Raw genomic sequence first — 23,216 nt, 5'->3', positions numbered from 1 at the left:
GACAGGTCCCCCAAATCAGGACCAATACCTGGAAGCAGGTCATATCTGTAGATGGCTTTTACTTAGGAATGCTCCCTCATGACAAGTATTCTTTGGAGTTTTCCCCGCTTAGGGTTAAGACTCTGTTACTTCCTTTAAAATGATACTTAAAATAAAGCCTGCTATTTCCCTGACTCTTCCTTCAATATTCCCCAGTCATCTAAATAAAAAAGTGGGATATTTTGGCCTTTTTTGGTTATCAAGATACTAGTTTTCACTTAGAGATAGTTACAATCAATTGCTTATATAACTGCTAATAAAAAGATTATAAGACATGCTGTAAAGCAATTAAAATGTTACCATTCAAAAGTGACTTAAATATAGGTAATTATTATTCTACCTGTTAAATGCCTGAAAGCGCTTCATAATGTTCATAGATTAATAACTTACTTATTTTAGTCATTTTGGTCCTCTGATTCCTGGGGATGAATTTCTGGGGTGACTGAAATCAAACCAAATGTGATAACTGATCAGAAGATGAATGGTGCCCCAACCTTCCCGGGAGCTGGTGACCGTCTTCCCCGATTCAGGACCTCCCAGTAATGAGCTCACTCTCTGTGACACACAGTTCTGCACACCCTGGCAGAATCCTTGAAGGAGGGCTTCTCTTTGCCAAGTGCCCCAGGGGTTCACCTACTTCCGTTTAAAGTCTAAGCCCGTCAGCCCCTCACGGATGAGATTAAGGCCCCGAGCGATGAGGAAACCCTCAAAGCCCCATCCCCAGAAATAAGAGAGCCGAGGCTTCCACCCAGGGGATCTTTTGTGGTGTGTTGGCCAGAAGTGACCTAAAGAAGATCCTGGAGCTTTCTTGGAGGGAAGGCTTCAGTGCCATCTTCTGTCATGGTCACACAGAAGCAGAGGGGCTAGCAGTGGTCCTATGGTGAGCTGGCTCCCCAGTCACCCAGGTTGGCTTAGAAAGCTCACGGCACCCTTCTGAGCACCCTGCCCGGCCCATTGCTGGGCGGGACTTCACCTTCTAGACTGCAGTGGACTATCCGGGAGTGGACATGTACCCAGGCTGGTTCAGTGAGCCCCTTCCCTGAACAGAGGGCTGGGAAGCAGAGATAGCTAGGTCCGTATGGAACTATGGTAGCACGACGCTTACTTGGGAGCGGGTCTGCAGAGAGAATGGGAGACAGCCATTGTGGAAGTGAGGCAGAAACAGGCTGCAGAGGGCACCAGCCAGGGACCGGGGAAGATTTGATCACTGCAGCGGGCATCCTTTCACAGACTGTAACCTGGGAGGGTCAGGCGCTGAGTTACGCTGAAACAGGTGCCCTGATGGACAAGAGTAGACCTGCGGTGCTGGGACCACCCCAGAGTCCAGGTGAGAGGGGAGGTTCAGTCAGGGCAGGTGGAGCTGGAGTCCAGCGAGGATTGCAGTTGAGGTTGACCCTGGTGAGGGTCAGCACACCAGGGAGCATTTGGACGTGAGGGGTGTGGGATGACCAGGAAAAGAGGCAGAGATATTGGCTCCATCAGCCCCATCTATGGCATTTCCCTTCAGAAAGAATCAAGCATTATGAAGGCCAAGGGACCCTGCGTTCCTATTGTCCTCTCTGTCCTCCCTCTCTCTCCCTTCTCCCCCAGGCCTCTCATCATCCCGGGCTCTGCTTATTGCACTCCAGCAATGGGACACCTGTTTAATTTTTTTCTCTGTCCATCCCCACTGGCCTGCTCCAAGTCAGACCTCATTGCTCCTCCCCGGGAGTGTGGAGTCCTGCGCAATTACTGGGCAAGATGCTAGAAGACGCTCTTCCCTTCCCTTCTGACACTTCCTGCTCCCTGGAGTTGAATGAGAGAAGTGCCGATTGGATACTAAATTAATATGGTAGTTAGCGAGATAAATTACTCCGTAAATTACCGTCCTTCACAATCAAAGCTAAATCAGTACACCACGATGGGGCTGTGAGTTGCTGTTTTGATCCTATTCCTGAAATCCAACTGGTCCCTGGCCTTAAGGCTCTGTGGATTTGCAGGGCCCACTAATGGATTCTTCAGTGATGAGATTTTCTTTCAAGCAGGCTCAAATCTAATTGGCTTCCAATTCCTAAGCAAAAGAGGTGCATTACAGGCTGCTTCATGAGTGAAAACACTCTACCCCTCTTTGTTTCTTTGGGGAGATTATTTTGCTATGGGAGATGAAGCGCGGTAATTGAAGTCAATTAAGGTTAAAAGAAATGTGCCCCACAGCACTGCCAGAGGGGCTGCTTGCACGCTCAGTCAGTGTTGGTGTCTCGACCTTACCGTTCAGGATTACAGATGGCAGTCGTGCTTTGACTCACGAAAAAAGATTCTAGGTGGCTTTTTGACAAGCACATCACATAGTGGCTAAAGCTGCAAAGGTGCTGATTTTTTTTTTCTTTTTTAATGTATAATTTTCCTTGCAAATTATTCCATATAAAAACCAAGAAAACAGCTCATGGATCACGGTTATGAACCAGTGACTTTCTAGTACTTTGAGACCTTTTATAAGTACCCAATTGCCTTTACACGAAATTTCTAATTGGGTATTATATTATAAATTCCTAATTGCTAACATAAATAAAATATGTTCATTGTGTCAAAATTAGAAACTTGGAAAAAAGCAATACTTTGAAAAAAATACCTTCCTCGGGTTTTCCTGCTGGGGGGAGGAGGGAGACAGGAGCCCACAGCAGGTACAGCAGGTGTGCCTGGCTTGGGATTGTCTTGCTTGTTACATCCCCAGAATGCACAGGGGTGAACAAACAGCAGAGTGTCCAGGACGTGCGTGAGGGCAACTTTGTCACAGGTGTCATTTATGGGTAAACCCGCATTCCTCAAAATATGAAATGTTGAACTGCCCAGGACAGCTGGACCTGCAATCAGAGGACTAGTAGTGTGTTGGATGGTTTGATGATAGAAAACAGAAAAGCTCACTGTCTTCATCAGTTCAGGCTGTGCTGTTGGTTTGAATAGTCCTCCGTTGGAAACATAATCCTCAATGCACCAGTCAGTCTTGGGAGGTTGAGTTTAATAAGAGGTGACTGGGTCGTGAGGGTGAAGCACTCACATATGGATTGCCATTATCCTGGGAGAGAGCTCATTGTGGTGAGAGTGGGTGGTATAAAGGGAGTCTGGCCCCTAGTGCCTCTCTCTGTCTTACACACTCACTTCAGCTTTCTGCCTTCCGCTTTCCACCTTCCACCACAGGATGACCCCCACCAGATGCTGTGGCCCCATGCTCTTGGACGTCCCAGCCTCCAGAACTGTGGGCCAAATACACATCTATTCTTTTTTATTTTTGTGATGGAGTTTCTCCTAGGCTGGGGTGCAATGGCGTGATCTCAGCTCACCGCAACCTCCGCCTCCTGGGTTCAGGCAATTCTCCTGCCTCAGCCTCCTGAGTAGCTGGGATTACAGGCATACACCACCATGCCCAGCTAATTTTTTATCTTTTTAGTAGAGACGGGGTTTCACCATGTTGACCAGGATGGTCTCGATCTCTTGACCTCGTGATCCACCCGCCTCGGCCTCCCAAAGTGCTGGGATTACAGGTGTGAGCAACCGCGCCTGGCCTGTTTATATTTCGTTTAGGACTTTTGCTTCTAGATACACAAAGAATTTTCCTGTCTTCTTTTTACAAGTAGATCTGTCTTACTTGTTTTTTAGAGACAGCCAATTATCCCAACACAAGTAATATGACGTGCTTCTTTTATTGTAGCAGTATCTCGAGCTAGACTCTCTATTCTGTTCCTTTACTGATGCCACCTTATACTATTATTGTAGATCCAGGGTACATTTTGATGTGTGCAAAGCCTTTTTTTTTCCAAAAATTTCTTACAATGCATGTTTATTTTTTTCATTCCCATAAATTTAGGGTAAAGCCAGATAGTTTAAAATGGTGTTTTGTTCAACATTGTTTTGAAGCTAGAGACTCATTAGGATCACAGTGAGTTTTTAGAAATCCAGGATTTATAGGAAAGTTTTCTGTATGTATATATGCGTGCGTGCGTGTGTGCGTGCGCGCGCGTGTGTGTGTGTATAAAATCTCATACATAAACACAGAGATACATACATGTGTGTATACACACACATTTTTTTTGCCTCATTACTTTGCCTTGAATAGCAGAAGAATGGCGAATAGTTTTCTTCTTAAAACTTCATAGTACTGTAAGAAAATAATTAGTTTACGATTATTTACACGGACGATCATTCAGGCAATTTACAGCCGTCCACTAAAGGGTAGAAGCTACTGTTTCAGAGGACAAAAGCCAGGTTTTCAGTTACCAGAGTGCAGCTCTGAACCCTCACGGAGAGTGTGTGAACTTCCTCCTGGACCCCTGCCCAGAGTTAAAAGTGCCGCTGAGCAGACAGCAGGCACCCTGTGGGGAGCAATCCTGCCCTCCTGGAGCAGCACTTGTGTTACTGGTAGTGCCTGAGTGGCCAAAGCAAGGCCAAAATCCATCGACATTTGTAGGGATTATAAATCGGTGTTTGCCTCTTGAAATTGTAGCTTATACAGATTTCTCTATGAATCACTTGCCTTTTCATAAGGTGAGAGATGAGGATCCAGTTTCATTCTCCTGCATGTGGCTTGCCAGTCGTCCCAGCACCATTTGTTGGAAAAGGTGTCCTTTCCCCACCTTATGTTTTGGTTCGCTTTGTCGAAGATCAGTTAGCTGTAAGTTTTTGGGTTTATTTCTGGGTTCTCTATTCTGTTCTGTTGGTCTGTGTGCCTATTTTATACCGGTACCATGCTGTTTTGGAAACTGTGGCCTCATTATATAGTTTCAAATCAGGTAGTGTGATGCCTTCAGATTTGTTCTTTTTGCTTAGTCTTGCTTTGCCGATGTGGACTCTTTCTTTGGTTCTGTATGAATTTTAGAGTTGTTTTCTTCTAATTCTGTGAAGAATGATGATGGTAATGGGGGTTGCAATGAATTTGTACGTTGCTTTTTGGCAGTATGGTCATTTTCACAATATTGATTCTCCCCATCCATGAGCATGGGATGTGTTTCCATTTATTTGTGTCATCTATGATTACTTTCAGCAGTGTTTTGTAATTTTCCTTGTAGAGATCTTCAGATTCCTTGGTTAGGTATAGTCCTAAGTTTTTTATTTTTCTATTTTTGCACCTATTGTAAAGGGGTTAAGTTCTTGATTTGATTCTCTGCTTGGTTGTTGTTGGTATATAGAAGAGCTACTGACTTGTGTACATTAATCTTGTATCTAGAAACCTTGCTGAATTCTTTTATCAGTTCTAGGAGCTTTCTGGAGGAATCTCTAGGGTTTCCAAGGTAACTGATCATATCATCAGCCAACAGTGGCAGTCTGACGTCCTCTTTACCGATTTGGGTGCCCTTTCTTACTTTGTCTTGTCTGATTGCTCTGGCTGGGACTTCCAGTACTGTGTGAAGAGGAGTGGTGAGAGTGGGCATCTTTGTCTTGTTCTGAATGAAAACATTCAGAGGGAATGTTTTCAGTTTTTCCCTGTTCCGTATTATGTTGGCTGTGGTTTTGTCATAGATGGCTTTTATGACCTTGAGGTATGTCCCTTGTATGCCAGTTTTGCTGAGAGTCGTAATCATAAAGCAATGCTGGGTTTTGTCAAATGCTTTTTCCGCAGCTATTGAGACGGTCATGTGATTTTTGTTTTTAATTCTGTTGATGTGGTGTATCACATTTATTGACTCACATATGTTAAACTATCCCTGTATCCCTGGCATGAAACGCACTTGATTGTCATGGATTATCTTTTTGATATGTTGTTGGATGTGATTAGGTAGTGTTTTGTTAAGGATTTAGCATCTATGTTCATCAAGAATATCAGTCTGTAGTTTTCTTTTTTGGTTAGGTCCTTTCCTGGTTTTGGTATTAGGGTGATGCTGCCTTGATAGAATGAATTAGGGTGGGTTCCTTCTTTCTCTATCTTGTAGAATAGTGTCAAGATGATTGCTACCAATTCTTAGAATGTCTGGTAGAGTCCTGCTGTGAATCCATCTGGCCCTGGACTTTTTTGTGTTGGTAATTTTTTAATTACAGTTTCAATCTTGCTGTTTGTTATTGGTCTGTTTAGGTTATCTAATTCTTCTTGGTTTAAGTTAGGAGGGTTGTATTATTACAGGAATTTATCCATCTCTTCTAGGTTTTCTAGCATATGTGTGTAAAGATGTTCATAGCAGCCTTGCATGATCTTTTGTATTTCACTGGTGTCAGTTGTAATATTTCCTGTTTTGTTTCTTAGTGAGGTTATTTGGATTTTCTCTCTCCTTGGTTAGTCTTGCTAATGGTCTATCAATTTTACTTATTTTGCAAAGAATCAGCTTTTTGTTTCATTTATCTTTTCTATTTTTTTGTTTCAATTTCCCTTATTTCTGCTCTGATTTTGGTTATTTCCTTTCTTCTGCTGGGTTTGGGTTTGGTTTTTCTTGTTTCTCTAGTTCCCTGAGGTGTGACCTTAGAATGTCAGTTTGAGCCCTTTCAGTCTTTTTGATATAGGCATTTAGGGCTATGAACTTTCCTCTTGGCACCACCTCTGTTGTATCATGGAGGTTTTGGTAGGTTGTGTCATTATTGTTGTTCAGTTTGAAGAATTTTTAAATTTCCATCTTGATTTCATTTTTTACCCAATGCTCATTCAGGAGTAGGTCATTTAATTTCCATGTATCAGCGTGGTTTTGAAGGTTCCTTTTGGAGTTGATTTCCAGTTTAATTCCACTGTGGTCTGATAGAGTGCTTGATATAATTTCAATTTTCTTAACTTTATTGAGTCTCGTTTTATGGCCTATCATATGGTCTGTCCTGGAGAAAGTTCCACATGCTGTTGAATAGAATGTGTATTCCGTGGTTCTTGGATGAAATGTTCTGTATGTATTTGTTAAGTCCATTTGTTCCAAGGTATAGTTTAAATCCATTGTTTCTTTGTCGTTTTCTGTCTTGATGACCTGCCTAGTGCTGTCAGTGGAGTATTGAAGTCCCCCACTATTATTGTGTTGCTGTCTACCTCATTTTTTTTAGATCTGTTGGTTAGGTCTGTTTTATAAATTTTGGAGCTCCAGTGTTAGGTGCATTTATATTTAGGATTGTGTTATTTTCCTTTTGGAACAAGGCCTTTTACCACTATGTAATGATCCACATTGTCTCTTTTAACTGATGTTACTTTAAAGTTTGTTTTGTCTGATATAAGGATAGTTACACCTGCTCGCCTTTGGGGTCTATCTGTGTGAAATGCCCCTTCCTACTCCTTTACTTTAAGTTTATATGAGTCCTTATGTGTTAGGTGAGTCTCCTGAAGGCAGCAGATAGTTGGTTGGTGAGTTCTTATCCATTCTGCGGTTCTTTGTCTTATAAGTGGAGCATTTATACTATTTACATTCAAAGTTAGAATTGAATTGGTTTTGTGGGTTTTTTTTTAAATTTTTGCTTTTTAATTTGTATTTTTGTTTTATAGAGCCTATGCAATTTATGCTTTAAAGAGGTTCTGTTTTGATGCATTTCCAGGATTTGTTTCAAGATTCAGAGCTCCTTTTAGCAGTTCTTGTAGTGGTAGCTTGGTAGAGGTGAATTGTCTCAGCCTTTGTTTGTTCAAAAACAAACTGTATCTTTCGAAAACAGACTGTATCTTTCCTTCATATATGATGCTTAGTTTTGCTGGATACAAAATTCTTAGCTGATAATTGTTTTTTTCGAGGAGGCTGAAGGCAGGGCGCAAATCCCTTCTAGCTTGTAGGGTTTCTGCTGGAAAATCTGCTGTTAACCTGATGGGGTTTTTTTTTTCCTTTGTAGGTTATCTGATGACAGTGTGCCTAGGAGATTATCTTTTTGCAATGAGTTTCCCAGGTGTTCTTTGTTCTTTGTTATACTTGGATATCTGGGCCTCTAGCAAGGCCAGGGAAGTTTTTCTCGATTAGTCTCTCAAATCTGTTTTCCAAGCTCTTAGATTTCTCTTCTTCCTCAGGAACACTAATTATTCTTAGGTTTGGTCATTTAACATAACCCCAGACTTCTTGAAGGCTTTGTTCATATTTTCTTATGCTTTTTTCTATGTCTTTGTTGGATTGGGTTAATTTGAAGACCTTGTCTTTCAGCTCTGAATTTATTTATTTTTACTTGTTCAATTCTGTTTCCAGAGCATTTTGCATTATGATTAGTGTGTCCAGCTTTTCCTAGATTTTTTTTTTATTAAGTTATCTATTTCCTCATCTATTTCTGCTTCACTTCTTGTATCATGTTTTGGATTTCCTTGAATTGGGCTTCACCTTTCTCTGATTAGTGCCTCCCTGATTAGCTTAGTAACTAACCTCCTGAATTCCTTTTCAGGTAAATCAGGGGTTTCTTCTTGGTTTGGATCCATTGCTGGTTAACTTACATGATTTTGGGGGGGTGTTAAAGAGCCTTGTTTTGTCACATTACCAAGGTTGGTTTTCTGGTTCTTTCTCATTGGGTAGGCTCTGTCAGAGGGAAGGTCTAGGGCTGAAGGCTGTTCAGATTCTTTTGTTCCATGGGGTGTTCTCTTGATGTACTACTCTCCTCCTTTTCCTATGGATGTAACTTCCTATGAGCCACACTGCCGTGAAAGTTGTCTCTCTTCCGAATCTGGCCACCCAGCAAGTCTGCCTGGCTCCAGGATGGTTCCCAGGGTTGTCTGCACAGAGTCCTGTGATGTGAACTGTCTATGGGTCTCTCAGCCATGGATAACCAGCACCTGTTCCAGTGGAGGTGTTAGGGGTATGCAATGGACTCTTTGAGGGTTGTTTGCTCTGGTGGTTTAATACTCTATTTTTGCACTGGATGGCCTGCTGGGAGGTGGCATTTTCCAGAAAACATCAGCTGTAGTAGTGTGGAGAGGACCCACACCACTGGGCAGTAGATCTCACAAGATGATATGTCCTTTGTCTTCCACAGTGGGTAGGGAAGGCCCATCAGGTAGGGGTGGGGCTAGGCATGTCTGAGCTCAGATTCTCCTTGGGTGAGTCTTAACTCCTCTGGGGGATAGGTGTAAGATTCCCGGGTCACTGGAGTCATGTACCTAGGAGGATTATGGCTGTCTCTGCTGAGTCATGCAGGTTGTCAGGGAAGTGGTGGAAAGCCAGTAGTCACAGGCCTCACCCAGCTCCCACACAAACCAAAGGGCCAGTCTCACTCCTACCATGTCCCCCACCAACAGCCCTGAGTCTGTTTCCAGGCAGTGGGCAAGAGGGACTTGAGAACTTGCCCCACACTACCCCCTTCTCAGCTGTAGAAGAAGGGGCTTGCTCTTCCCCAGCCTTTGCAGAATCTGCATACCAGATTTGCGCCCTCCCCTGAGTTCTGGCCAGGAGGCTTCTTACCCTGTTCAAATTGTTACAGAGTTCGACTTTTCCTTTTCAGATTTTCTTCTCCCTGATGAGCTTTACCCCGGCTCCTCTGGCGGCCCTCCTGGTGGATCCCTGTGGTGCCAGGCAGGAATGGCCTGCTTGGGGACCCAGGGGCTTCCAGGGCATTTCCCACTGCTTCCTCTACTTCTTTATTTTGCTCGACTCTCTAAACTGACTCAACTACAGGTAAAGTCGGAAACTTCTCTCGCAAGCAGACTTGCATTTTCTCCAGTGGGGTGTGTGTTTGGGAGAGGATGCTCTCCCTCTCATTTCCGCACTTTGGGCATTCACAGTATTAGGGTGTCTTCTGAGTCCTGCAGGAGCAGTCTGCTTCTTTCAGAAGGTTTGTGGGTCCTCTTGGGGTTTCTGGTTTGTTCTTGCAGTCAGCCTGGAACTAAAATTCACAATGCAAGCCTCTGTACACTGCTCTGTCCAGAGCTGCAATCTAGTCCTGCCTCCCATCCTCACAATCCTATGTGTGCTACATTATTTTATTTAAAGGTCAAGGTGAATTTTCTGTGTGTGGTTGGAAACTTGGAAATGATGCATATAATTTCCTTCCAGTCTGAACTTATAATTCAGAAGAGAACAATGAGATGTCCTGTAATTGTTCAAATATTTAGCAACCAGCTATTATGAATGAGATATTCTTTTTGTTGTTGTTTTTATTTCCTTTCTTTTTGAATGAGTTATTTTACTATACGTAGCAAAAGACTTGGTCTCTGCTTTTGATGTTCTCACAAGATGGAGGTGGAAATAAACTTCCAGGAACTGAAGGGTCTGAGCTGTTAACCTGCTTTCAAGCTAACAAACTATTCTGTTACTGTTTACTCTGACTTTTCTGGCAAAAAGACATGAGATTCCTGGTTCAGAGACAAAAGGGACCTTATTGCTCATGGCAAAAGCAGTATCAAGAGTTCTAGGCTAGTGTGTGTCAGTTCCCCATGTGCTGAGGTCTCAGGGTGATGCTAAGGGCCCACCGTGGATGCCTGCACATGTATGCTGAGCTTCATTACCGGGAAGGAACACTGAGACTGGGGAATCCCTATCTTTGTAGTAAACCTACACTTTTGTCTAGGGGAGACATTCCCTCTTTACCCAAGATTTCTTGGTGCAGACACAGCCCTGGGACGTGAATTGGGTAAAGAACAGTCAAGGCCCTACATTCTTGGCATATCCAGCAGGAACTTGAGGGTGTGCTCAGGGCCCATGGCAGATGGCCTCTCCCAACATAGATCTGCAAGGAACATCAGCTCCATGACCGATGTCTACCATCATAAGGCAATAAAGAATAAATGGTGCAGGCATTTAAGAGAATAATTCATATAAAGCCCAAGCGCCATCCCTTGTAATCATTAGCACATGTAGGGCTATTGCTGGATATTTCCTCATCACTTCTGTTTTATGCCGTAGAACTCTCCTTATCATTATACCTTCTATAATTATATCTTAGCTGATAATGGCCTCCCATGGGACCTCTTTCTTTTTTTTTTTTTTTTTTTTTTTTTCTCATTAAACTTTTTTAATGGGTCTCAAAATTCTGTGACAAATTTTTGGTCAAGTTGTTTCCATTAAAAAGTACTGATTTTAAAAACTAATAACTTAAAACTGTCACACGCAAAAAAGAAAACCAAAGTGGTCCACAAAACATTCTCCTTTCCTCCTGAAGGTTTTACGATGCATTGTTATCATTAACCAGTCTTTTACTACTAAACTTAAATGGCCAATTGAAACAAACAGTTCTGAGACCGTTCTTCCTCCACCACTGATTAAGACTGAGGTGGCAGGTATTAGGGATAATATTCATTTAGCCTTCTGAGCTTTCTGGGCAGACTTGGTGACCTTGCCAGCTCCAGCAGCCTTCTTGTCCACTGCTTTGATGACACCCACGGCAACTGTCTGTCTCATATCACGAACAGCAAAGCGACCAAGAGGTGGGTAGTCTGAAAAGCTCTCAACACACATGGGCTTGCCAGGAACCATATCAACGATGGCAGCATCACCAGACTTCAAGAACTTAGGGCCATCTTCCAGCTTTTTGCCAGAACGGCGATCAATCTTTTCCTTCAGCTCAGCAAACTTGCATGCAATATGAGCCGTGTGGCAATCCAGTACAGGGGCATAGCCAGCACTGATTTGGCCTGGATGGTTCAGGATAATCACCTGAGCAGTGAAGCCAGCTGCTTCCATTGGTGGGTCGTTCTTGCTGTCACCAGCAACGTTCCCACGACGAACATCCTTGACAGACACATTCTTGACATTGAAGCCCACATTGTCCCCAGGAAGAGCTTCACTCAAAGCTTCATGGTGCATTTCAACAGATTTCACTTCAGTTGTAACGTTGACTGGAGCAAAGGTGACCACCATACCAGGTTTGAGAACACCAGTCTCCACTCGACCAACAGGAACAGTACCAATACCACCAATTTTATAGACATCCTGGAGAGGCAGACGCAAGGGCTTGTCAGTTGGACGCGTTGGTGGTAGGATGCAGTCCAGAGCCTCAAGCAGTGTAGTCCCGCTGGCATTGCCATCCTTACGGGTCACTTTCCAACCCTTGAACCAAGGCATGTTAGCACTTGGCTCCAGCATGTTGTCACCATTCCAGCCAGAAATTGGCACAAATGCTACTGTGTCAGGGTTGTAGCCAATTTTCTTAATGTAAGTGCTGACTTCCTTAACGATTTCCTCATATCTCTTCTGGCTGTAGGGTGGCTCAGTGGAATCCATTTTGTTAACACCAACAATTAGTTGTTTCACACCTAGTGTGTAAGCCAGGAGGGCATGCTCTCGGGTTTGCCCGTTCTTGGAGATACCAGCTTCGAATTCACCAACACCAGCAGCGACAATCAGGACAGCACAGTCAGCCTGAGATGTCCCTGTAATCATGGTTTTGATGAAGTCTCTATGTCCTGGGGCATCGATGATAGTCACGTAGTACTTGCTGGTCTCGAATTTCCACAAGGAGATATCAATGGTGATACCTCGTTCACGCTCGGCTTTCAGTTTATCCAAGACCCAGGCATACTTGAAGGAGCCCTTTCCCATCTCAGCAGCCTCCTTTTCAAATTTTTCAATGGTTCTTTTGTCAATGCCACCGCATTTGTAGATTAGATGGCCAGTAGTGGTGGACTTGCCCGAATCTACGTGTCCAATGACGACAATGTTGATATGAGTCTTTTCCTTTCCCATTTTGGCTTTTAGGGGTAGTTTTCACGACACCTATGTTCCGGCGGCAAACCCGTTGCGAAAAAGCGGGACCTCTTTCTTTATGCTAAGAGAGAAGACAACTTAGGGGAAAAAAAACTCATGAATGAACTAGCAGAAATAAACGTAAGAGAGTTTGTCCTCATTTTGTCCAGCAAGCAAAGGTGTCAGTATTCTGAATTCTTTTTTTTCTTTTTCCTTTTTTTTTTCTGAGATGGAGTCACTCTGTCGCCCAGACTGGAGTACGGCGAAGTGATCTCGGCTCACTACAACTTCTGCCTTCCAGGTTCAAGTGATTCTCCTGCCTCAGCCTCCTGAGTAGCTGGGATTATAGGTGCCTGCCACCACGCCCGGCTAATTTTTCTATTTTTAGTAGAGACAGGGTTTCACCATGTTGGTCAGGCTGGTCTTGAACTCCTGACCTCAGGTGATCTGCCAGCCTCACCCTCCCAAAGTGCTGGGATTATAGGTATGAGCCACCACAGACTGGCTTAATATCCTGAACTCTTAATGTTCTTAACATGTAGGCATATGTAAGTTGTCATGGCTGTCACCTTTCTCTGTTAATTGTATTATTAATATCCATAATTTATTTGAAATGGAGAGATTTTAAAAATTATTATTTGTACCTTTGCCTAAGTATCTAAAACTGTTTTTTTCTCTTGCGTTTTTTCTATACGTGGTTTATTATATACATAACTTCCTTCACTTTATTAGCACTGATATCATCAAAATGCTAATAACATCAGAATGTCCAGCAGCAAAACTCAGTATCAGCAATGAAAGACCTGCCTTCTTTACACATTTGCCATTTTGAGTGACCTGTTTTTTGCGGGGGAGTCGCACTCTTGCCCAGGCTAGAGTGCAGTGGCGCGATCTCGGCTCACTGCAACCTCCAACCCTCGGGTTCAAGCGATTCTTCTGCCTCAGCCTCTCGAGTAGCTGGGATTACAGGTGCCTGCCACTGCACTGGGCTAATTTTTGTATTTTTAGTAGAGATGGGGTTTCACCATCTTGCCCAGGCTGGTCTTGAACTCCTGACCTTGTGATCTACCTGCCTCAGCCTCCTAAAGTACTAGGATTGCATGCGTGAGTCACTGTGCCCAGCCATAAAGGGATTTTATAGAATATCGATTTCAGTGTTGATAAAGGACTCTGATAAAGCTGTCAAAAAGCAGAGATAGCCTGGCCAACATGGTGAAACTACTGATCTCCAAAAAAGAAATTCAAAAATTAGACAAGAGTGGTGGTGTGTGCCTGTAGTTTGGCTACTTGGGAGACTGAGGCATAGCCTGGGGGACAGAGTGAGATCCCTCTAAAAATAAAAAAAATTAAAAAGCAGAGATAAAGGCATTATTTAAGCCAGAAAAGAATTCTGAAGAAACACAAACACAATACCAGGTGGCATGCGATTACTTAGAAAAACAGCACGCATTTAAACAGCTGGAGGGGAAAAGTCTTTCTGACATGTGTTTCAGATGAATAGGTTTTATGAGACAAAGCACGGCTGCCTCGTGATGCGTGTGGAAACAAAGGTCAGAGTTGTCTCTGCAAGTAGTTTCATTTGGTAGCATGTATAAAATTAATATTGCTTTTAGAAGGGCATTCATTCAAATGACAGTGGACTACGTGGTCAATAAAAATGAAATTTCTAGATTGAGGACAAAGTAAAGGTATCGTTTATATTTTAGCAATGGTACATTACGAGATGTGGCTATTGGCTGGGCAAGGTAGCTCACGTCTGTAATCTCAGCACTTTGGGAGGCTGAGGTGGGTGGATCACCTGAGGTTGGGAGTTTTAAATCAGCCTGACTAACACAGTGAAACCCTGTCTCTACCAAAAATACGAGAATTAGCTGGATGTGGTGGCAGGCACCTGTAATTTCAGCTACTCAGGAGGCTGAGGCAGAAGAATCACTCGAATTTGGGAGATGGAGGTTGCAGTGAGCCGAGATCATGCCACTGCACTCCAGCCTGGGCGACCGAATGAGATGCCCTCTCAAAAAAAAAAAAAAAAAAGAGAGAGACCTTGCTATTTTAGGTATAACTTTGAATTGCCCTCCTTAGATATATAAAATACATACTTAAGAATCTCCCTTGCCGTCTTTTCACTAAGCAAGGACACAGCGAGACATCAGCCATCTGCAGCCAGAAAGCAGGCCCTTACCAGACAGAATCCAGCAGGCTGGCACCCTGATCTCAGACTTCTAGACTTCAGAACTGCGAGAAATGACCGTTTGTTGTTAGAGCCCCCCGGTCTATGGCATTTTTGTAATAGCAGCCTCAGCTGACTCCGACTCTGTATGAAACATGAAAAGACAAGCTACAGTCTGGGGGAAAATATTTGCAAACCACCTCTCTGACAAAGGACTAGTACCTAGAATACATAAAGAACTCTCGTAACTCAACACTTTAAAAAAAAATTACAAATAGAAAATGGGCAAAGGGCACGAACAGACATTTGACCAGAGAGGATCTCCAGATGGCAAATAAGCACATAAAAAGATTTTTGACATCGTTAGCATCAGGGAAATACAAATGAAAATCTTTTATAAAGGGGTATCATTATGCACTTTTGAGAACAGCTGAAATGCGAACAGTGACAGCACATGTTGGCAACCATACAGAGAAACTTGATCACTCATACATGGCTGGTGGGAATTAAAAATGGTTCAAACACTCTGGAAGGCATTTTTGCAGTTTTTAAAATAAAACTAAACATGCAATTACTATACAAATCAGCAGTCATACTCTGGGATATTTATCTTGGATAAATAAAAATTTATGTTCACACAAAAGCCTGTACACAAAGGTTCACGGCAGCTTTATCTGTAATAGCCCAGCACTGGAAAACTGCAATACCAAAAACCCAGATATTCTTCAGTTGTTGAGGATTAAACCAATGTGGTACATGCATACTGTGGATTATTACTCAGCAATAAAAAGAAATGAACTACTGATACATGAAACAACCTGGATGAGTCTAAAGGGAATTACGCTAGTGGAAAAAGCCAGTTCTGAAAGGTTACATGCTGTGCAGTCCACGTATGCAACATTCTTGAAAGGACAAAATTATAAAACATGGGGAACAGACTAGTGATTGACAGGGGATTGGAACTGGGGGTTGAGTGGGGAGCAGGGAAAGAGGTGAGTGTGTCTATGAAAGGTCAGCACTGGGGGGACCTGTGTGGTGATGGGACTTTTCTTCATCCTGACTGTACCAGTGTCAGTATCCTGGCTGTGATACTGAACTACAGATTTGCCAAATGTTACCACTGAGAGAAAACAAGCGAAGGGTACCCAGTATCTCTCTGTAGGGTTTCTTACAATTGCATGTCAATATACAATTATCTCAAGATAAAAAGTTTCACTTGAGTTACAGGTTGTGATTGATAAAAATTGCCCACCTCATCTTACTTAGGATTTTCTTAGACATGTTACTGCCTACCTAGTAATTATCAAGATTGTAAAGCACATCAGGAATATTATGAACCATTTGATCAGCACTGTAAAGGAATCAACGAATGTGAAAGGCCAATTCAGATTATGAGAAAACACAGACACACAAAACAAAACCTCTGTGAAGTAGATGGCAGTCAGCCTGGCTCATTCTGGGTCCTAGCAGGAGGGCTAAAGGTTCTGCCATCTGGGACTTGGGGATGAGGCTGACATTCTCCTGCACCTTTCCTCACAGGATCTCCTCTTCAGCGTGTGCGCCCTCAACGTGCTGTCCACCATCGTATGTGCGCTGGCCACAGCCATGTGCTGTATGCAGATGGTCTCCTCCGACGTCCTGCAGATGGTGAGTGGCCTGATCCCCTCCTCCTCTACCCAGTTTGAAATGCTTGTAGGAGTGGACGCTTCTGGCTTCAGCCCAATGCAGTGAGGATGATGGCCCCTGACAGTCCATGGCACCTGGAGATCATCTTGTGTTGCCCTCTGGAAGATCAAGCATCTGCACGTGTGGTGCTGCTGATGTGTGTATTTTAGGTGGTGTTGGAGCTCCATAGTGACAGAGTTCTGCCACTGTCATGTTCTCTAGGATGACCCATGGTGTGTGCCCTTGAGTAATGTAGTGAAAATTCCTGCAGCCCTGGACATCCCCTGGACCCAGCACCTCCAAAGCAAGGTGTCTTCCTCTGGCTTCAGAATTCTCTTTTAATCCAGGCCGTTTAGGGATGTTAGAAGATCAGTTCTTTTCTCGTTGGAAAACTGCTAACCTGTGCATTTTTAATTTGCTAATGAACCCTGAGCTCATACTCCAGCGGACAGTCACTGGCCATCATTTGGCCCTCTGCCCAGGGTCGTACACAGGAAGACCTGCTGCTCCCAGGGGCAGCAAGGAGGCCAGGAGCATGGTTCACTAACGTATGTTATAATATGTGGGTTATTGAAGGCTCTTCCTGTTTCAATGTGAATGGAGCACAGCCATAACACTCAGAGTGCTATTGAGTACAATAAAGAGAAATTGATCAGAATATACTATTCTTCCATGGTCAGAGTAGGAATATCTGCGTGCGTGTGCGTGTGCGTGTGCGGTGTCTGTGTCTGTCTGTCTGTCTGTGTCTTTCTGTCTTTCTGTCTTTCTGCCTCTGTCTCTGTCTCTCAGTTTGCCCCTTTGAGACCTACCCTGCTGCCCATGCAATGTTTTATGCATCTTACGCAGGAAAAGGCAGCTTGTTCTTATAGAAGGCTTTTTATATTGTCATTCACCCTGTGGCAGTCAACATCAGTTGATCAAGATACAGGGCCAGAGAGCATCATTACCAAGACGTTAAAAATTCATTGGTCCTAATTGCATGCCACGGGAGTCTCTCCCCCCTGGTGTATATCCACACAGCTGTCACAGCCAGGCTGCCCTTTCTGGGAGGCTACAGTTTTCTGAAAGGCATCTAATTAAGCAGTTCTTCAGTAGCCATGAACTTCTGCCCTTGTTCGTCGGGGACTCATGTTGGCAATTTTCTCCAGCGTGTTCTGTAAAGGAAAGGTTAAATACCTGGGGCTTCTCCTCACCTCAGCAGATTTGACTATTGATCTGTAAATATCACATCAGTTTCACCAAACTTGCAGAACTGAAGGCATGTAAAGGTGGAAAGTTTGCATTCTCCTGGTTTTATGCATTAAAATGAAAATTACCAACTAAATAAGAATAAAGTAAATTCTTGATATGAGAGCGTATAGTGATCACAGCAGTGTGCAGAGTCACTTCGTAGTTGTGATGGGTGGGGCATGAACAGGCCTGGAGCTGTGGGTCCGAAGCCAGGCATGCCCGGGTCTGAGTCCCACCTCTTCTGCCTACGAGGCAGGTGATTCTGGGCATCTCGCTGAACCCACCTGTGCCTCGGTTTCCTCACCTGTGAAATGGAACACATGGGATGCCTGGGGATCCCTAATCCTTGTGAGATTTGAAATGTGCAGGGAATATCAGTCTGTCACTGGGATGTCTCAGCAATGCCTGCAGACACAGTGGCTGAGGCTCTTTACCAGCAGAAAATACCATGCACAGGAATGGCAGGCTGCGGTAACAGTGGCTGCCTTCAGAAGCCCTGGTTGTTTCATTACCAAGTACTCTGTGGGTGAAGTTGCCTCACCCCTGGCTTGGAAGCAGAAATAGCGGACTTCCTGCCAGCATGTGCTTTGCACTGGATGATGGTGTGGTGGGAGCCCAAGCCTCTGCTCCCCCGATGAGACCCTGATTCTGCTGCCGGGCTTCAGAGTCATGGGGGAGGCAAAAGGGAGCTGCTCGTGGGTGGCCACCGCACCCCGTGGGACCAGCATGATCTTGGAGACGTCACTGCCTGTGGGTCCCCATTTCCTCAGCTCCAAAGAAGATTGAAGTGTGTGCCCTGCTGCACACACTTGCTGCTGATGGGATGAGTCCGCTTATCTGTGGGAATGGGTTTTGATGGTAGCCACATGGAGGTCAGCTCTTGCCATGTGGGTTGGAGGCCTGAGCCGGGATGACTGTGCAAACCGTGCTTTTAGAGGAGTGGGAAAGCCCAGCAGGGTCATGGTCACGCCCTGAGGGATGGAGCCCAGAAAGGAAGACGCCTCTGAAGCTCTCTTTAACTTTCTTTATTTCATTATCTACTTTAATAAAAGAAGTAAAATATGATCACTGAAACAAGTAAAATAATGCAGCAGAATGTAAAGAAAAAGTTAATAGTCTCTCTCCTCCCACCCCAGTCACCACTAACACTTTGAAGTAAATCTTTCCCTCCCTCCCATCTCCCTTCCTTTCCCCCTCTCTCTCTTTCCTTTTCTTTCCTTCCTTCCCTCCCTCCCTCCCTTCCCTCCTCCCTCCCTTCCTTCCTTCCTTCCCCCCTCTCTTTCTTTCCTTCTTTCCTTCCTTTCCTCCCTCCCTCCCTTCCCTCCTCCCTCCCTTCCCCCCTCTCTTTCTTTCCTTCTCTTTCCTTCCTCCCTCCCTCCCTCCCTCCCTTCCTTCCTTCCCCCCTCTCTTTCTTTTCTTCTTTCCTTCCTTCCCTCCCTCCCTCCCTTCCTTCTTTTATTTTATTTTCTTTATTTTATAGAGAGAGTCTTGCTGTGTTGCCCAGGCTGCTGTTGAACTCTGGTCTCAAGTGATCCTCCTGCCTCACCCCCACAACCTTCCATTTTTCTCGATTTCTTAATGCTTCAATAAACGTATATAAATAGTCTATCTTCCATTTTTTCTCTCTCTCTTCCTCTTTCTCTCCTTCCTTCCCTTCTTCCTTCCTTCCCTTTCTTCCTTTCTTCCTTCTTTTTAGCCAATATGGGATTGCATCATTCCTATTACTCTGCAGTTGAATTTTATAACCTGAAACTATCACGGACATTCCTCTAGGTCAGTATGTGGAAAGATCATGTTAAACTTCACGGATCTGTAATGTCAGTTACTATGTGATGTCAGCTACTTGTCATCTCTTTATCTGTGGATACTCGAGTTGCTTCCTGGTTTTGGTGCTGGTGTTGGTTTTGGTTGTGCTGGTGCAGATGGTGTGATGGTAAGGTCTTTGTGCAAACACCTGTAGCTCTCTGAACCAGCCTCTGCTGAGCTGTCAAGCCAGGTAAGCATGGTTCTCCCTCATGGCTGCAGAGCACACTGCCTGCTGCTCACAGTACAGATCCTGCTAGAAGCTACTGTATTTCACGCCTGCACCATTTCTGCTCCAAGAAGCTGGGCAGTAAGCTTTCCAAGGGACAGTTGTAGCTATTCCTAACTAGTTTATGCCAGTGATGTTTGTTGTAATCACATACTCTAGTAATGTGTAAACCCATGAAATAAGAGTGCAAAAAGATAATTGTTTCTGTGACAACAGTCAAGTGCTTTTGAAAGATTCGGCGAAACGGTGCTGCTGAATATATTGCTGTCCATTTAGATGTGAGCGAGACAACTATGGGGGTTGCAATAAATGCTGATAAAAGTGCAGAGGAGTCAGGCGCGGTGGCTCACGCCTGTCATCCCAGCACTTTGGGAGGCCGAGGCAGGCGGATCACCTGAGGACAGGAGTTCAAGACCAGCCTGGTCAACATGGTGAAACCCAGTCTCTACTAAAAATACAACAATTAGCCGGACATAGTGGCATATGCTGGTAGTCCCAGCTACTTGGGAGGCTTAGGCAGGAGAATGGCTTGAACCTGGGAAGCGGAGGTTGCAGTGAGCTGAGATTGTGCCATTGCACACCCGCATGGGTGACAGAGTGAGATTCCTTCTCAAAAAAATACATAAATACATAAATCTAGAGGGAGTCCACTCGCACATTGCTTAACAAGTGCCTTTCAGCTATAGCCCCACTTTAAAAACACAGAAGAGGGTTGTTTGATCCATGTCTTGTAGATGCAGCTTATGTAAGAAAGACCACAGGGCGCTCCACACAGCAGACTGACTCTCAGAAGAGGCTTTACTTGGGCAGAGAAAGGTCCATCCATGTATGTACAGTCAGCCCCCCTTCAGCCAACCATGGATCGACACTATTCAAGGAAAAAACACAGCAAAAATAACAGAACAGCAACAAAAATATAGATAAAAAACAGTGCACCTGTTATTTCCATAACAGCTATTTCCATAGCATTTGCATTGTATTAGGAGTTAGAAATATTCGAGGAATGATTCAGAGTATACAGGAGGGTGTGTGTAGGTTACGTGCAAATAAGACACCATCTCATATAAAAGACTTCGCCCTTCACTGACTTTAGTACTCTGTGGCAGGAGGGGCTCTGGATGTGGATTCAGGGGGACACTGTATACATGGTTTTTCTTTTGCCAGGGATCGGTGAGATGGGGAAATGGGTAACAGCTGTCTTAACATACAATTCACCTATCATACAATTCCCCCACTTAAAATTCAGCAGTTTTCCCAGCACTTTGGGAGGCTGAGGTGGGCAGATCACCAGGTGAAGAGATGTAGACCATCCAGGCTAACGTGGTGAAACCCCATCTCTACTAAAAATGCGAAAATTAGCTGGGTGTGGTAGCATGCACCTGTAGTCCCAGCTACTTTGGAGGCTGAAGCGGAAGCATCGCTTGAACCTGGGAGGTGGAGGTTGCAGTGAGCTGAGATTGCGCCACTGCACTCCAGCCTGGGCAACAGAGCAAGACTCCATCTCAAAAAAAAAAAAAAGAATTCCGTGGTTTTAATATATTCACAGAATTATGAAACCTTCACCACAATCCATTTTAGAGCATTTTTATTATCCCCAAGAGAAACCCATACCCTTCAGCACTCAGCCCTATTTCCTTTCCCGCCTTCAGCCCTAGGAAACCACTCATCTACTTTCTGTATCCATGGGTTTGCCTGTTCTGCACCTTTCATATAAATTCAGTGATACAGTATGTGGCCGTTTGTGTCTGTCTTCTTCCAATTAACACGATGTTTCCAAGATTCGTTCGTGTTTCTGCAGGTACCAACGTTTCATTGCTTTTTACGGCTGAACAATATATTCCATTGTATCAGTACCACATTTTGCTTATTCATCAGGAGATGTTCATATGGGTGTGTGCCTTCTTGGCTCTTATCATAATGCTGTTATGAACATCCTTGTACAAGTTTTGGTGTGGACATATGTCTTGGTTTATCTTGGGTATATAGCTTGGAGGGGAATTGCTGGGTCATAAGGATGACTCTTTTTTTGAGGAACTGCAAGACTTTCCAAAGCAGCTGCACCATTTTACATTCCCACCATGAGACCATGAGCATTCCAGTTTCTCCACGTCCACACCAACACTTACTATCTTTCCTTTCATTATAACCATCTTAGTGGTGGTGAAGTGGTATTTCATTGTGGTTTGGATTTGCATTTCCCTGATAATTAATGGTGTTGAAGATATTTTCAGGTACTTGTGGCTGTTTGTATATCTTCCTTACAGAAATGTTTTTCAGACATTTTGCCTATTTTTAAAATTGGGTTTCTTTTTTTTTTTTTCTGAGACAGGGTCTCACTCTGTCACCCAGGCTGGAGTGCAGTGGCATGATCTCGGCTCACTGCAACCTCTGCCTCCCGGGCTCAAGCAATTCTTCTGCCTCAGCCTCCCGTATTTGTCTTCTTATTACTGAGTTATAAAAGTTATTTCTGTATTTTAGGCACAACTCCCTATCAGGTTTTTCTTTTGTAAATTTCTTTCCCACTTGTGGGTTATCATTTCTCTTGAAGCACAGACGTTTCCATTTGGATGAAGTTCAGTTTCTCTATTTTTTCCTTTAGTTGTTTGTGCTTCTGGTGTCACATCTAAGAAGCCACTGCCTAATCCAAAGTGATGTTTTCTTCTAAGAGCTTTATAGTTTTAGCTCTTATACTTAGGTCTTTTTTTTTTTCTTTCTGAGACGGAGAATTGTTCTGTCACCCAGGCTGGAGTGCAATGGTGCGATCTCGGCTCACCGCAACCTCTGCCTTCTGGGTTCAGGCAATTCTCCTGCCTCAGCCTCCCGAGTAGCTGGGATTACAGGCACGCGCCACCATGCCCAGCTAATTTTTGTAATTTTTTTTTTTTTTTTTTTTTTGAGACGGAGTTTCGCTCTTGTTACCCAGGCTGGAGTGCAATGGCGCAATCTCGGCTCACCACAACCTCTGCCTCCTGGGTTCAGGCAATTCTCCTGCCTCAGCCTCCCGAGTAGCTGGGATTACAGGCACGCGCCACCATGCCCAGCTAATTTTTTGTATCTTTAGTGGAGACAGGGTTTCACCATTTTGACCAGGATGATCTCGATCTGTTGACCTGGTGATCCACCCGCCTCGGCCTCCCAAAGTGCTGGGATTACAGGCTTGAGCCACCGCACCTGGCCAATTTTTGTATTTTTAGTAGAGTTGGGGTTTCACCATGTTGGCCAGGCTGATCTCAAACTCCTGGCCCTTGTGATCTACCCACCTCAGCCTCCCAAAGTGCTGGGACCATTTAGAGTTCATTGTTATACTTTGTGTGAGGTAAGGGTCAAGCTTTGTTCTGTTTCCAGCACCCTTTGTTGAAAAATGAATCTTTCCCCATTGAATGGTCTTGGTAACATCAGTCAAAATCAATTGACTGTAGATATATGTGTTTTCTTCTGGACTCTCAATTCTATTTCATTGACCTGCGTCTGTCCTGGTGCCAGTGCCACATGGTGTTGATTGCTGTAGCCTCAGAGTAAGTTTCAACATTTGGACGTGTGAGCCCTCCAGCTCTGTTCTTTTTCAACA

General features: G+C 44.1%; 1 protein-coding gene and 1 pseudogene across 12 annotated transcripts in view; one reads left to right on the top strand and one right to left on the bottom strand.

Moving 5' to 3' along the window:
• The window catches only part of ENTREP2 (endosomal transmembrane epsin interactor 2), a 425,727-nt gene that overhangs the window by 364,393 nt on the left and 38,118 nt on the right, over positions 1–23,216 (top strand). For all 11 annotated transcript variants that reach the window (XR_013536571.1, XR_013536568.1, XR_013536572.1 and 8 more), the window contains one exon: positions 16,261–16,368. Coding sequence is in view for 5 of the 11 variants with exons in the window: in XM_078375953.1 (XP_078232079.1) it covers positions 16,261–16,368 (108 nt within the window). In the remaining 6 variants the exon portion in view is untranslated. The remainder of the gene's footprint in view (positions 1–16,260; positions 16,369–23,216) is intronic.
• On the bottom strand, positions 10,839–12,615 carry LOC128932493 (elongation factor 1-alpha 1 pseudogene; annotated as a pseudogene). Its single transcript, XR_013536573.1, has one exon. The product of XR_013536573.1 is annotated as an elongation factor 1-alpha 1 pseudogene (transcript).

Source organism: Callithrix jacchus, chromosome 6, assembly GCF_049354715.1.
Source record: "Callithrix jacchus isolate 240 chromosome 6, calJac240_pri, whole genome shotgun sequence".
Lineage (NCBI taxonomy): Eukaryota > Metazoa > Chordata > Mammalia > Primates > Cebidae > Callithrix > Callithrix jacchus.
The sequence above is the reverse complement of the archived record's forward strand: the minus strand, read 5'-3'. Positions and strand labels throughout refer to the sequence as shown.